General features: G+C 34.7%; 1 protein-coding gene across 1 annotated transcript in view; it reads right to left on the bottom strand.

Annotated features, from left to right (window-relative positions):
• Nucleotides 1–4,034: 4,034 nt before the first annotated feature.
• UbcE2H (ubiquitin conjugating enzyme E2H) overlaps nucleotides 4,035–15,000 on the bottom strand; it is a 22,963-nt gene continuing 11,997 nt past the window's right edge. The window contains exons 2-5 of the mRNA XM_043006259.2: nucleotides 14,325–14,401; nucleotides 13,850–14,017; nucleotides 12,054–12,182; nucleotides 4,035–7,995 (exon numbers count right to left, since the gene is read on the bottom strand). Of these exons, the coding sequence (XP_042862193.1) occupies nucleotides 7,868–7,995; nucleotides 12,054–12,182; nucleotides 13,850–14,017; nucleotides 14,325–14,401 (502 nt within the window). The 3' untranslated portion in view covers nucleotides 4,035–7,867. The remainder of the gene's footprint in view (nucleotides 7,996–12,053; nucleotides 12,183–13,849; nucleotides 14,018–14,324; nucleotides 14,402–15,000) is intronic.

Below are 15,000 nucleotides of genomic sequence, written 5' to 3'. Positions count from 1 at the left end.
CAGACACACAGACACACAGACACACACACACACACACACACACACACACACACACACACACACACACACACACACACACACACACACACACACACACACACACACACACACACACACACACACACTGCTCTTTAGTATCAACTACCGATATTTTCCATTACAAGTGGGTCTCCTCCCTCTGACAGGGTAGAAGACCAAAAAGATTCAAAGGAGCGTCAAGTGGAAACGACTGTTGCATTTCCTCTTTTAAACTCTAGAAGTTGCTGCAATTTCCTTTCTCCTTCTCTGGAAAAATGTGTGTAACAATTGCATAGCACTCTAATTTATTTAACACTTCTCGCTTATGATGTTAATTGGGAATAAGTCAATTAATAGATTCACTATTTTGAACATGAGGTAGTAACAGTGGCATCAATTGCATATTAGTCAGTAATGATAAGTGATTATATTCCTCAAGAACTTCTAATAGCATCTTCCACATTGTATTAAATCAGAATTCAATCTCTTGCATCTATGAAACTCTCAAATCCATCTTCCATATTTTATTGAATCGGTATTAAATTATTTCAATCTATCTTAACTGCCGCCAATACAATAAACTTTACCCTTTCTTGAAAGTACCTTTATCAAAATTTGACATGGAAACACCCCAAACGAAATAACAGGGTAATCAAACATGAATTACAAATAACACAGAGGCATTTATTCAGCTTAGTTAAGAATATACAAAGTAATGATAGCCCGCACTTACACTGAACTTGAGGTGGTAAACAAGTTTCCTTGCGCGCCATGTGACGGCACATGACATTCCTGTCAGCCTTGTAATGCATATACTCATTTGATTATAATAAATGTTACAAATCAAATTTAATTCTATTTACTGCTTATAGTATGTTATACAAAAGATAACAAACCATTTACTTGCATAATACTACCATTCGACCATTCAGTCACATATGGGTGGACAAAAAGCTGCATAACAAGATGGCTATTTCTATATCACTACAAAAATCTTGGATAAAATGGTTATTACATTTGTGGGTATCACATGAGCTGAAGAAGTGTTACCATTCTCAGTACACTGGAAGAAACACTTAGGGCATATAGGCTGACAGAAGTCAACTTAGGTTACATTATGAACAATATCCTGGACTGTGTTGCAATGCTGGAGCCACACAAACATGACCTTTCGAAATTTTTATAGACTCATTACACTTTTTTGCACAAATTTAACTAGGTAGGATCTTCTCTCTTTTTCTGTCCATTTTCATTTTCTTCTTCTTTGTTTACTAATGCTTCACAAACCATCCTTGTTAGTGTATGGTGTCTCTAAGGGCCTCTCGCACATAGCTGGTGTGGAGGTACAGAAAGCTAGACTATGTTTGCGTCACTCCCGCTGCTTGTGTCAAAATGCCAGCCGAACCCCCCCATGAAAGACAGTGAGGTTATGAAAGACAAAGTGCTCTCAGCACTCTTTCAAAGTCAACCAATTGCACTAGACACCTTTGGCTCATGAGATCATCCTGCCTTAGCATTAAAGAAATAAAACCAAAAATGGTGAGGTATGTTTGTCACTATGGCTTTCACACGGTCATGCATAGACACTTTGTGCTGGTTGCTGAAAAAGTGGGATCAAAATAAAATGCTCAAACTCTTCAAAATCAAAAGTGGTGAGAGAAATTTGAAGTGGGACACTTAGTTCACTACAGGAGAGAATTTGTCTTACTCTTTTCTATTTTTCAACATGGCAAGATTTATACATTTGTAATAATGCTCATTACCAGTATCTTCAATCTCAATGGCCTAATTATGTGATGGACTGCTAGGTAAAAAAAAAAAAAAAAAAAAAAAAAAAAAAAAAAAAAAAAAAAAAAAAAAAAAAATATAAAATATATATATATATATATATATATATATATATATATATATATATATATATATATATATAAATATGTATATATATAATATATATACATATATATATATATATATATATATATATATATATATATATATATATATATATATATATATATATATATATATATATATATATATATACTAAACGAAAAAACAAAACATGCAAATTCTTCGGCCTATTCCAAAGACAAAGTTTTCACTTTACAGTCATCACCACCTAGAATGATTCTCTCTGAGACTTTATTGCTGTAAAAAACATTAGAGGATGTATCTATTGGATGTTTTGCCGTTGTACCAAAGTGACCACACCATTGTCAGCCTTTCATATTGCCATGTGGGTTAATTCAGTGATCCATTCCATTGCATACCCTGCAAACCATTCACTAGAGAACCAGTATGTTATCAACAGTGACTAACTACTCTTCATGTACTGTTCTACCACTGAGACTCAAAGACATCACCTTGCCGACAAAAACCCTAGCCTGTAGGGACGGACTGGATTTTCGTCGGAACAATGCGAGTGAGTGGCTTGCTTGCCGTCATTTCATTTTTAAAATCTTTTCTTCACAACCTTCATATTCACACTTTCCTCCTGAGCACTTGCCCTTAAAGCTTTGGGGGGCTGGCCAGCAAAAAATGGTCCTTATATGCTAATGGCCGCACCAATACAAAGTCCACAGATCACGCTTCTCAAACAAACAAACACAGTCCGAAAGATTAAATGCTAGTTATGCTGTTTCGAGAGAAAAAAAAAAAAAAAAAAAAAAGGTGATGACAAAAATATCTATTAAAGAGAAAGACAGAGAGAAAGAGAGATCTCCACCTCCGCAAAATAGACATGAAGTAATGATGAGACGTTCGGTGAGACTCGGGGAAACGAAGTCGGTTGGTGGTTTGAGAGCAATGATCACATGAGACGTTGCCTGGATGACCCTACTGGTAAAACTCTACACACAGCTGTAGCATAGCACGGCTCATCATGTTAAACCACACTTTGTAACACTACTTACATATGCTTCACACATACAGACTACTCCTGTTAAAACTAATCAACTGCAGGCAGGGGGAAAATTTTGAAGCGTAAATGTCTTTAAAACTTTTACAAAGAACCAAATATCGGTCCACTGCAAACTTAGTATGTATTAAAAAATCAATAATCACATCACCCAGTGTAGAAAAAAAATATATATGGCTGCTAAAATAATTTAAAAAGTGCAAAAGAGACAAACATTAATAATAATAATCATAATAACAATAATAAAAATAATAACTTACTCACAATAATCATAATCATAATAATAATAATCCTCATGACTACCTAAGGCAAGGAAAGACAAAAGTACTGCAGCAAGTAAAATTAGTGACTAACTGCCATAGATTTATTTCCAGCCTATCCAGAGATTTTTGCTTCAAATACTAATAATGGTAATGACACTAATAATAGTAATAATAATAATAATAATAATAATAATAATAATAATAATATAATAATAATCATGATCAATGGTATCTCAATAAATAGCAACATTATCAAAAATCATAAGAAACATTGAAATTTCAAAATCATAATGATAACAATACCATGAAAAAAAAGAACACTAAGAAATCATGCAGTATTTCATCTCATTTGGTAACACCTACAGACACCAAGCAAATCGGTAAGTCGAATGACCGGCGGATGAAATACTGACGTAAAGTAAGATGCCAAGACCCACAATACTGGCATGTGAACACCTGATCACACTACACATCACTTTACTTCATGAGTATATAAGGTCAAAGGCTTCATGACAGGATAAATACACACACTACCTTATGCGCACAAAAGATACAGGCATGTGCAAACCCAGCCAGCATTCACTGACCAATATACACATTAATAAATAGGTACCTGACTACAGGATAAAGAGGTATCAGTAGATGATGACCAGTTACTCACATTCCTAATAAATGGATATTTGAGAAAAATCATTCAAATGAATACATGGGTGGATACACTTTGTTTTGTTAATATGAGAAATGTAATTGTATTTTAACTAGCATTAATAACTTTTTTTTTTTTTAATAATCTGAATCAATCAATACCAAAAATAATAGAGAATCCCATTTAATGACTTACAAAATAAACAGTTCACTTAAATACATTACTTTCTTCCTTTTTTTTTTTTAACTAAGATCTATTCACAAAAAAGACTCAGTACTGATGTCAAGACCTTTCGACAACATTACCTTTTCATCTCATCACACTAAATTGAGGCTAAAGTAATCATCGCTGCAGATAAGCATTTCTCCTATTTATGCTATATATTTATAGTTTATATATATATATATATATATCTATATTCCAATCATAATATAAACTCATATCCTTTTACAGTATCTAATGAACAAAACTACAGTCGAGGAGTTGACAAGACTCTATTTTAACAAGAGTATACTGTATAGTAAACTGGTATTAACTCCAGGTAAGCTCTGTCCATTACACTCAAAGGTAAAAACAATATAACGACTGGAAGATTACATTCCTCCTCTTCGTAGCTCGAATGTAAGTTTACAAGACTTTGTGACTGGGTGATCGTGCGAGATGGGCGGAGCAGTTCTGACATTATAAATACGGGTCTCAGAAGTTCACGTCCCTTGTTTCTTTATTTATTGCGATTACGATATATTTTTCCTTTTCCTCGTAAATCTGTGAATCTTTCTCTTCCATTTATTTCTTTTTTATTCCCTTTTTTTTTTTACTTATACATTTTAAAAAATCCTCTTTATTCATTTTACTTCTTTCAATGGGGGAGGGGGGAGGGGAGAAGGAGAAGAGGGGTGATTCACTTTCGCTTTTATCATAATTGGTAACTTGATGAGATAACAAGCCAGGTGCCAAATAACCATTGATTCCATTAATCAAATAATGATTCAAATGGATCTTCCTTTCATAAAATAAAAAATACAGAATGATATAAATCTATAGCATGACTGAATGGCAAGGACCTTAAATATCCAACTTTCATTATGAGGACTACTAAAAATTATCACCTTTCTGACTGCATAATAATAATAATAATAATAATAATAATAATAATAATAATGACCATAATACTGATAATAGTAATATCAATCAAAATAATATTAATAAAAATAATTATAACACTGATGATACTGATGACAGTAATGATAATGATAATAATAATGATGACAATAATAATCATAATAATAACAATAATAATCCAAGAAGTGTCCAAGATGCTCAAAATCACCATTATTATTCCAAACATCACATAAACTAATAATACCTTTATGCATCATGAATTAAGAAATGTCCACATAATTATCAGGATATTCAAGATCCTTCCATATACTTCATACATTTTTTTCATAAACAATACCAATTACATGGCTCTATTACCTTTATTTTTGGTCAATCAATATTTGAACAGCCTTATTACTTCCTACCAATTACATAGCCTAAAAAGAAGAAGAAAAATTATGGGCTATAGCTTCTTCTTTGAAGAAGAAAAAAAAAAAAAAAAAAAAAAAAAGATGGTTACAAACTTCCCAAATTAGTTTCAAACTCACAGCTTCCATGTCCTGACTCCTTTTGAAAAATAATGAAAATGCAATGTAATGAGTGAATGAGGTGCATAATGAGTCATCCATTTATCCCTAAGTTAGCACTAAAACAAATACAGACACATTAAACCATGTCATGATAATAGATAAAACAAAGACAGTCACACTCAACATTATGTATAATATTGTACATAACTTGGCCGCTGATGTTCCTCTTCCTTGGCCGTTCGCTTGTGCATTTCAAGTCAGCTCCTTTAACTCAAGGCATGTACTTCACATAAATAGGTGTAAATAAAGAATGTTTCATGATTCTCAAGCCATCGAGGATGGCACTACAAACATAAAGAGAAAGACTCAAAACTAATAGTGTTTTTTTTTCTTTTCTTTAATAAGGGGAAAAATTATTTCTCACTTCATGCAATATATCAGAACAGTTGCAAAGTGTATAACGTACAGTGATTTCTAATATATATAATCTGATGTGTTAGTATCTTAGATCAGGGGATATTTTAGGACTTAGTAAAACTGGACTACTGGTATTATTTACTTGTTGTCTACTGAATATCAACTCCTTTAAGTGTTAGTTAACTGCGTTTTAAGATTGCTTACTCTTGAAAAGTTTTACTGTGCACATACGTTTGACAAAGCACACAAACCCATGCATGAAAGGGGTAATTATGATTGACTTATCCAATATATATATAGAGAGAGATAATAACACGTGATACTCAAAACGATAAAGATACAAGTGCTGAGTGCCATTGTGGGTTTCAGATGTGATTCTTAAGGCTCAGCTTCAGTTCTCACTACCCTTGTACTACATCTCAACACTCTAGACTCTTCAACTAGTCAACAATAAAATCCACGGAATGGGGAGCCAAGTCGGGAATACACGCAGGGGAACAGATCAGCGGCACTAGGGGGGGAAAAAAAAAATCTCCTGCATAAAAAACTATTCCTTCATTTGTCTGTGAAGGAGTCAGTGTTTACACTTATAATCTCTGTGAACGATTGTGAAGCTCCAGATCTCACTTGCATTGCCAGCTACTTATCTATATAGGTAATTAATTCACCTATTTTTTTTTATTATCATGATGTTCTTGTATCAATGTTCATTTGATCATTAACTAGATTCTAAGTAGGAAAACAGTACCATTAAAAACTGCCAGGAAATCACATGTACATATTTACTGTGCTTTTAAGATCACCAGAAAGGACTTGTAGATAATGTTACTTCAATGGTGTTTCTCGCAGAGAGAACATGATACTCAAATCAAAACAAGATTCCTCAATTTCACTCACCAAAAAAATGCAAAATAATATTCCCTGTCAGCTTTTTCATCTGACACAATCATCTGAAAAATCAATGGGTCAAATAAGTCTTTTTCTTTTTTCCTTCTCAATACAACCAGTACAAAAGAAAACAAAAAGTTTAACTGCAAAGAAAAAAAATGACTGAATCAGTCAACTTTAACTTTCTCTGATGTTATTTCATTTCAGCCTGACCTTATAAAAATTCCAACGACAGAAATCAGGATTTTGGGTTAATCAAAATTCCTCTAAATCTTCCAGTCCTTTTTCCCACTGAAATTTTGAACACGAAACAAATCTATACCGATGAAATCTATTCACGCTCTCTATGACTTTAGGCTATCTCATCTGTTTTCACTGATGTGATAACAAAATTCCTTTTAAAAACAACTTCTCACTTTCATTGTAACCATAATGAAGTTCATTATCAAAAAGTTAGAGGAGAGGCTTGACTATGTACATTAGTAAAGACAGTATATATACAAAAGCTACAGTAATTCTTCAAATATATGTTTGTTTCTCCTTTCCTTTTTCTTCTCTCTCTCTTTCGATCTCTCTCTTATATATAATTCTTTTTATGACATCTTCTTTCTTCTTCTCTCTGCTTATAACACACTTCCTTTTACATTTCTTATCTTTTTTTTTTATCTCTTTACATGAAAGCATAGATACTATACCCTCAAACAGATGAGACACAGCCTTTCGTTTCCTCTCACGTATTGAGGGGCTGGCGGCACCATAGAGAACAACTGCGAGAGACTGGATGAGCAGCTGGCAGTGAGCCTGGAGCACGAGGTGAGAGGAGGGAGGGGGGAGGGGTGAAAGAGGGGGGAGAGAGGTGAATAAGGAGTAGATTAAGGGGAGAGGATGATGACAGGGGAAGAGGAAGAGAATGAAGAGAGAAAATATCGAAGGAGTAGGGGTGGGGGATGTAGAGACCATGGAATGGAGAGAGGGGAGGAAGTAGGAGAGAGGGAAAGAGAGGAGGAGGAGGAGGAAGAGGAGTGGCGAGATGAAAAAGAGATGATGATATTTAGGGGTGTGGGGGTGGGGGAGTCAGATGGGATGGTTAGAGCTCCATGTCTTGTGCTTCGTCTTCAGAAAAGTCTGACATGGAGGACTCTGAGTCTGAGGAGTCGGCTTGGGCTGCCTCTTGTTCCTTTAGCGCCTCTTCCGTTGCATATCGTTTCACATAATCTGCGGGGAATAATTTTTCTTAAGATCACAACATGAAATCAGGTAACAGTAGAAAGAATATTTTCTTTATATATTCATTTAATCTTCATATAATTTGTAACAAGGGAAATGTATATGTCAAATGAGAGAAGTATTTTCTACAATTATACTAAGTATTCTGGAACAATGGGAGAAGTATTTATAATAAGCAATTACTTTTTTTCATTTCACATGAAAAATAACCATAAAAAATAATCACACACATTAGTAATAATGATCATAACATAATGGTAATAGTAATCATAATCATAATTGTAATCATAACCATAAAAAAATAATAATATAGGTCCATAATCCAAGACAATTGTTGCTCTTTTTGATATCCTCACAGTTAGATGAACCCAATAACGACATGGCAATTTGGACTTTGTTTGGTCTAAATGCCAGGGTATTTCAAACATGAAGGCCTAACAGGGTGCGGAGTTGGAGCAGCAGTTCGTGCACTAAACAAGCCTGTTATGTAGAGATCACAGATGCTCCACACTCGACGTAAAAAATTGTTTTTCGGAACTTTTCAGTCTTCAGAATTTTGGATGAATAAAATCAACCACAAAGACAGGGACAGATTTGCTTGCCCAGTCTCCAGGATGGGCTTTATTTCAGAGCAAAGCAGCTTCACACAACGTACTTTGACTTTTTCCACTCTCAGTCACTCATTGTAAAACTTGAGACATTTTTGTGTTTGTCATTTTTTTCAGTTCTATTGCATTGTGATAATTATACTTGTCATATGACAGGTTCTAACAATGTTGCAGTCAACTAAAATTTTGTTTATACTCAATGTGATAGAAGTATTCTATTCTATGGGAGGACAAAAAGCAACTTCTCTTTAAACCACCAATACTAAAGATAAAATGAAGTATAGAAGAGGAAGGAAACCTGTGCCTATGACGGTGAGTGCCACTTTACAAGGCAGCCTTACTGACACAAGGGCACATTGTAGACAAGGGGCATGATTTGAGTCACCTTCCTTTTTTTGTTCTGCATACACATCCGCCATCGCTGGTACTTTAGAGCAAGAGGTCGGCAACTTGCTCAGTCCCATCAATCTCTAAAGATAATGTTTGCTAGAGACAGTGGTTGAGTGGCATTGAAGGCACTCTCTCCTGCTGGTACTAGGAGAAAGTGGTGCCATCTAGGTTTTGGATTTTTGCATCCTATTATGGCAATTATAGTAATCATGATTGCAATTGTCATCATCACTCACTCATTAGTCATTGTACAACAAAGAAATACAGTGATCCACTCTCCCCCAACGTCATTTCCACCACGACACCAGCCGCCAGGCAAAAAACTGACACCCGTCCGCTATGGGTTAATGAGACGCGGGTAGATGTTATAGCACTGTTTTTTTTAGTGTTATTCTATAACTCCTTTTCATATTCTTTTACTCCTATGTTGTATTACCAATGGAAGTGGAAGCATTCTTCTAGTGAGGGTTTTCATTTTTTTTTTTTTCATTTTTTTTAAAAGAAAGAGACTAAGAGATAGAGACTATGACAACCAACATTTGCATACAAGTGAATTCAATAACAGCAATGTTTTTTCAGTTTGTCAATTTTCTTTTAGAGTGGGCAACAATAAGATTTTTTTTTTTTTTTTTTTTTTTTTTTTTTATTCATCTCGGTATCCCATTACATTTGATTTTTACGATAGCCTTTCTCTCTGATCAACATAATTCTACAAATCAAAACAGAAATCTCCATGGGCCGTAATCTATATTACGTATTACCTAGACGATCATTCATATTACGTTATATCCAGGTTTCAACTTTTGATAGAGAAACTAAAGTACTAAGACACATATCGAAATGTAAATCGAAGTGTACTAAGAATCTAAATCTACATTCTTAATGCGACTTTCAGCACTCGCTACTGCCTCCCCGCGTCGCCCGAAAAGTAGCTATGCCAGGACGTCACCCGGGTCCGGGGCTTTTTTCGACCACGTGTCAGCACGTCAACCGGCGCGAATGGGTTAATGAGAGGTAGGGATCGCAAGGAATTAATTCTGTTACTGTTTGGCAAGTACATACCCTAAAAACCCACCTCCATTCTCCCATCCCTTGTACTCCATCTAACACTTAAGTGCCTCCTGAAGCCTCCTTTGGCAAGAGAATGACAGTAATAAGCATAAAGTAAGATTAGTAGGTACACCCTCCACAAAAACCTTCACTCCCCCATATCCTTTCTAAACCTTTTGTCTCCCTGAACTTATCATCCTAGTTTATTTTCAAAAAAGGTAGCTAAAATCAGACTATCTGGCATGAAGTTCAGGTAAATCTTGAAGACAAGTGTAGTAGCACTTATTCTTGACCATTGATACATCACACAACTGTAAACTGTAACCTGCAGTAAAACAAGTTTCAGGAGTAGCTAAATTGTATGCATTGGCATTTGATAAATGACACAGATACACAATCCAACTTATAGGAGCATGTTCTCAGATTAAGCTGCACCTTAAAAGGTGTTTTAAAACTGCTGAAAATGTGCAGCTTGATAATTAGCATAGTCTACTGACTACATGTATATGCTATACTGGATAACATAGCTCAACTGGATGTGCAGTATTTACTTTCAGCTGCACCTGCAGCTTTCTAACTGCGCATATATTCTAATATTTTGTTGGTCCCTTATATGCCACTTTAATAATTAAGAAGTGTAGCCAAAATTTGTCCATGGTGCATGTATTCTCAGACATGTTTTCTTGAGGCATGCTTTAAGAGCAGCTTCATTTGGTCTCATCACCTCTCTTATGTTAAAAAATGTCAATATTTCATATTTTCAAAATCAGTAAGTCAGCTTTGAGAAAGATTTAAAATTCTAGCTCATATATTTTGACCTAAAAATGTCTATAATTTCCCATACGAGTCAACTGCCAGACATTCTTTCCTTTCCAATTCACAGTCACATTTACAAAGTTATGGACTTTCAAAATCCGTCAAAATGAGTAAAAATCATAAAAAATAAAAAGAGTGTAAGATAAGCAGGCATATAACCTCTAAAAATATGTACCCTCCACGATTCGCACATTCATTTGATTCTCGGAGGTTCTAGGTTCTGAGAAATAATTCACACCATCGACCATTATGACCATTACTACTTTCATTCATCCCCAGTCCTACAAAAGGTTGACAGTACTCATGCCAGGAATACTGTAGGCCTATCAAGATTCCCAGGTGATACTGCATCCATCCATAACCTCCCTAGCCAGACACCCTTTCTGAAGCATCCCCAGTTGCCTCTGACTCACTGGCTAGAATCGTATTTCAATTGTACACATGGGGAACAGCTATGTCTCAGGACAACAACTGCACTTTATGGGTTAAAAGAGAAGAAATCATCTTTCTACTTTAAATATACCCAAAAAAACAATTGTATTTGTATAAAGTTGAAGCATTTCTAACCAAGTATTAGGCAACTGATATATACATATATTTTTTTTTTACCCAAAAACTACAATTTTCCTGTTTCCTAAGAACTGTTTACAAAACCTACCACTTCAACATAGAACCCCTTTACATAAATGAGCTTTAAAAAAACAAAAACATCATATGCATAAACAGTGTCAGGACCAACTGGATAATATAACCCCTATCTAGAGATATCTTATCTGAAAATATCAATATTGGTTAAACTATAACCTACAGAGTAAACATTCTGATCTATATCTATCAATCTATCAAAACAATATAATTGAAATAGACTAAATTATACATATTTTTGTGCCTGTAAACTTTACTTTATTTCAAATTACATCATAATATTTGTTATTTCTTGTAATACAATGACAATATTTACAGCATAACCCATTTCATCAATTCATACCAATTCATTGGGATGAATTCCAATTAATTGCAATATACCTTTCTTTCCAATTCACAGGTATTCATCACCAATTCCAATTCACAATACGAATTCCATTCATAACTGAACCCAAGTCTGCTACGCACACCAAATGCCATTCACCCACTCACTTACCTAAGCAATACCGAATACCAAACAAGAATGCATCCACTGACCTGATACTTTCTTCTTGTACTCTTCTGGTTTGTGGAGGTACATAGCTGCAGCATCGCCATTAAGGGGATCAATGGGGTTTGGGTAAGTTAGCAGCTGTGGTAGGAAGCTTTCGAAAATGTTCGACAGATCTGAAAGACGAGGGGCAAATTAGTTAGTCCCTGAGGCCTTTCCATTCTGTCGCGATCTTTTCTACAATTATTATGTCCTAAGAGATCTAATGGGAATGAAGTGTTCATGCAATAATTATAGATGTTCTTTGGGTATTTGTGTGTGTGTGTGTGTGTGTGTGTGTGTGTGTGTGTGTGTGTGTGTGTGTGTGTGTGTGTGTGTGTGTGTGTGTGTGTGTGTGTGTGTGTGTGTGTGTGTGTGTGTGTGTGTGTGTGTGTGTGTGTGTGTGTGTGTGTGTGTGTGTGTGTGTGTATGTATGTATGTATGTATGTATGTATGTATGTATGTATGTATGTATGTATGTATGTATGTATGTATGTATGTATGTATGTATGTATGTATATGTATGTATGTACGTATATGTATATATGTACGTATATGTATATATGTACGTATATGTATATATGTACGTATATGTATATATGTATGTATATGTATGTGTGTATGCGTGTATGCATGTATGCATGTATGTTTGTATGTATGTATGTTTCAATAAATGTACAAAATACAGTATGCATGCATATGTATATAAGATCTTGTGGGTTTAAAATTACAAATATTTCCTTGCCTTTGTTATTTCATCAACTTAAAATTAAAATCAAATTAAAAATGCTACCACCCCACATCTCTAATTTCAGAAATGGATTTTTCTGCAGTGCGAGTTTTCCTCTCCCTATTCCACTCTTGTTCACCTATTCAGCAACTTAATCACTACCTTCTCTTCCTTTTTTAATATATTCTTAACAGAATTTCTTTTTCTTCTTCTCCTTCACCTACTCATTCTCTTCCTCACTGTCTTTTTTTTTTTCTCTCTCTCTTTTCCTTCTCTTCTTCATTTCCTTTGTCTTCACTCTTCCTCTTTCTCCTTCTCCTACTTCCTTCTCCTCTTTTTTTTTTCTTCATCCTCTCCTCCTTCATGTCTTACCCCTCTATTCCAAAGTATTATACATATCCATCACTTATAATTCCTTCAGGTGGCAATAATTATCCAAATATCTACTTGGTTTCACTCACTTCCTCTGTAACCCACTATTTCAACAACATAATGTCACTTTTGTTATTAAATGTCTGAACCTGTTTATTCATACACATATTTTTATAATCAATTTTCAACACACAAATATAAGCTGCACTTCTAACAAACCCTGTAATAAGAACTATTAATTTACAAAGCAATGATCCCCAATTATAACTAATGACTTAATTTGATGATGGAATGGTTAATATCATATACACTACAAGAAAGGGAAACTGAATTAGTAACTCACAAACAGAAATCAAATTTTTTTTCCCATTAAAAACCTTTCCTAATCAAGAGGGAGGGAGGAGGGTTTATAGTTCCCCTAATCCACACCACAGTTTTGCAAGTAAACAAAAAAACAGACTAATGACTAAATCATAACCATTCATAAAACTAGAGTTTTAACCCACACAGGACGGGTGGTACAGCATGTGTACCGCGCATTCAAAAGCCCAGTTGCCGGGCGGCACAGTATTGTGCCAGCCATTCAATTGATTTAGGCCTAATAATTTGAACGCCCCGGCATTTGGACATTCAAGGCTAGAATTCCCCCGTCGGGGATGGGTTAAGAGAAGGGCTGTATAAAACTACACAACCCAGCCTTACCATACAGAGCCGTCCAAGCTTGGTTTATTACATCCAGACAAACAGTCCCTGATACTTCATCTATGTTTGGATGGTAAACTTTGTTCATGAAGCCGATGCTCGGAGACTTAAAAGGATAATGCTCTGGAAGGTGGACACGTACTTTCCAGACACCCCCTTCATATGGCGCTGAAAGAAAAATAGAAACAGATAGAGAAGCTCTTAGATATTTCTGTAATACAAGGCCACTACCAAAAAATCTACACTAGCGGCTAATTTGCCTAAGAGAGAAAACTGATCAAAAGAAACTATCAAAAAACAATGAATTTCTTTCTGTTCCTTAGACAGCAAATTACCATGAATCAAATCATAGTTAATAGTTAATAGTAAACTATATAGTTATTAGTAAACTATACAAACACAACATCAAAATAATCCCTTACAAAAGCTAAAATGACTTGTCATACTTCTCTCAATAACAGGAAAATATACTTACTGCCTTTTGGACCATAAAACTTGACACAGAATTCGTTAAGGCCGTTAAGCATGGTTACCTCATGCTTCTTCTCAATACTGATAACTTCATGTTAAGGAAAAATGTGTACAGACCGGGAACAATACATTTAAACCAAGACATTTTAGACAGAGTTTTATCAAATGAAATATATCATTGTACTTGTTTGTGTTTTAAGTTTGCTAACACCAATATGTCTTTGCTATGTTCAAGAACAAAATATATTTAAGTTCAAAGAAAAGCAAGCAACATGAATACCTTTTTGTGTTTGTTTTATATCAATTGTAAATACATTATTTTTACACTTAAAAACTTTGACATTTACTTAAAAGATTCATATGCATAAAATTCAAGGTTGTCAGAATCCTTACTTCATAATTTCCATTTAAAATGCGTGTAATTAGATCATACTCAACCGTACAGTATAAGCCTATACCCTTTAAATAAAAGTTTTTCACACAAATCTTTGCGTTTTTTTGCGCATGATTAGATGGATGGATGGATGGATGGATGGACGGACAGACGGACGAATGGATGGATGGATGGATGGATGGATGAATGGATGGGTGGATAGCTCAATAGAAAAATAGAAAAATAGATACATATATAAATGGATAGCTGGATAGATAGATGGGTGGGTGGGTGGATGAGTGGATAG

This window comes from Penaeus japonicus, unplaced genomic scaffold (assembly GCF_977035675.1).
Source record: "Penaeus japonicus unplaced genomic scaffold, GWHDUDI00000001_assembly GWHDUDI00000002, whole genome shotgun sequence".
NCBI lineage: Eukaryota > Metazoa > Arthropoda > Malacostraca > Decapoda > Penaeidae > Penaeus > Penaeus japonicus.
The sequence above is the reverse complement of the archived record's forward strand: the minus strand, read 5'-3'. Positions and strand labels throughout refer to the sequence as shown.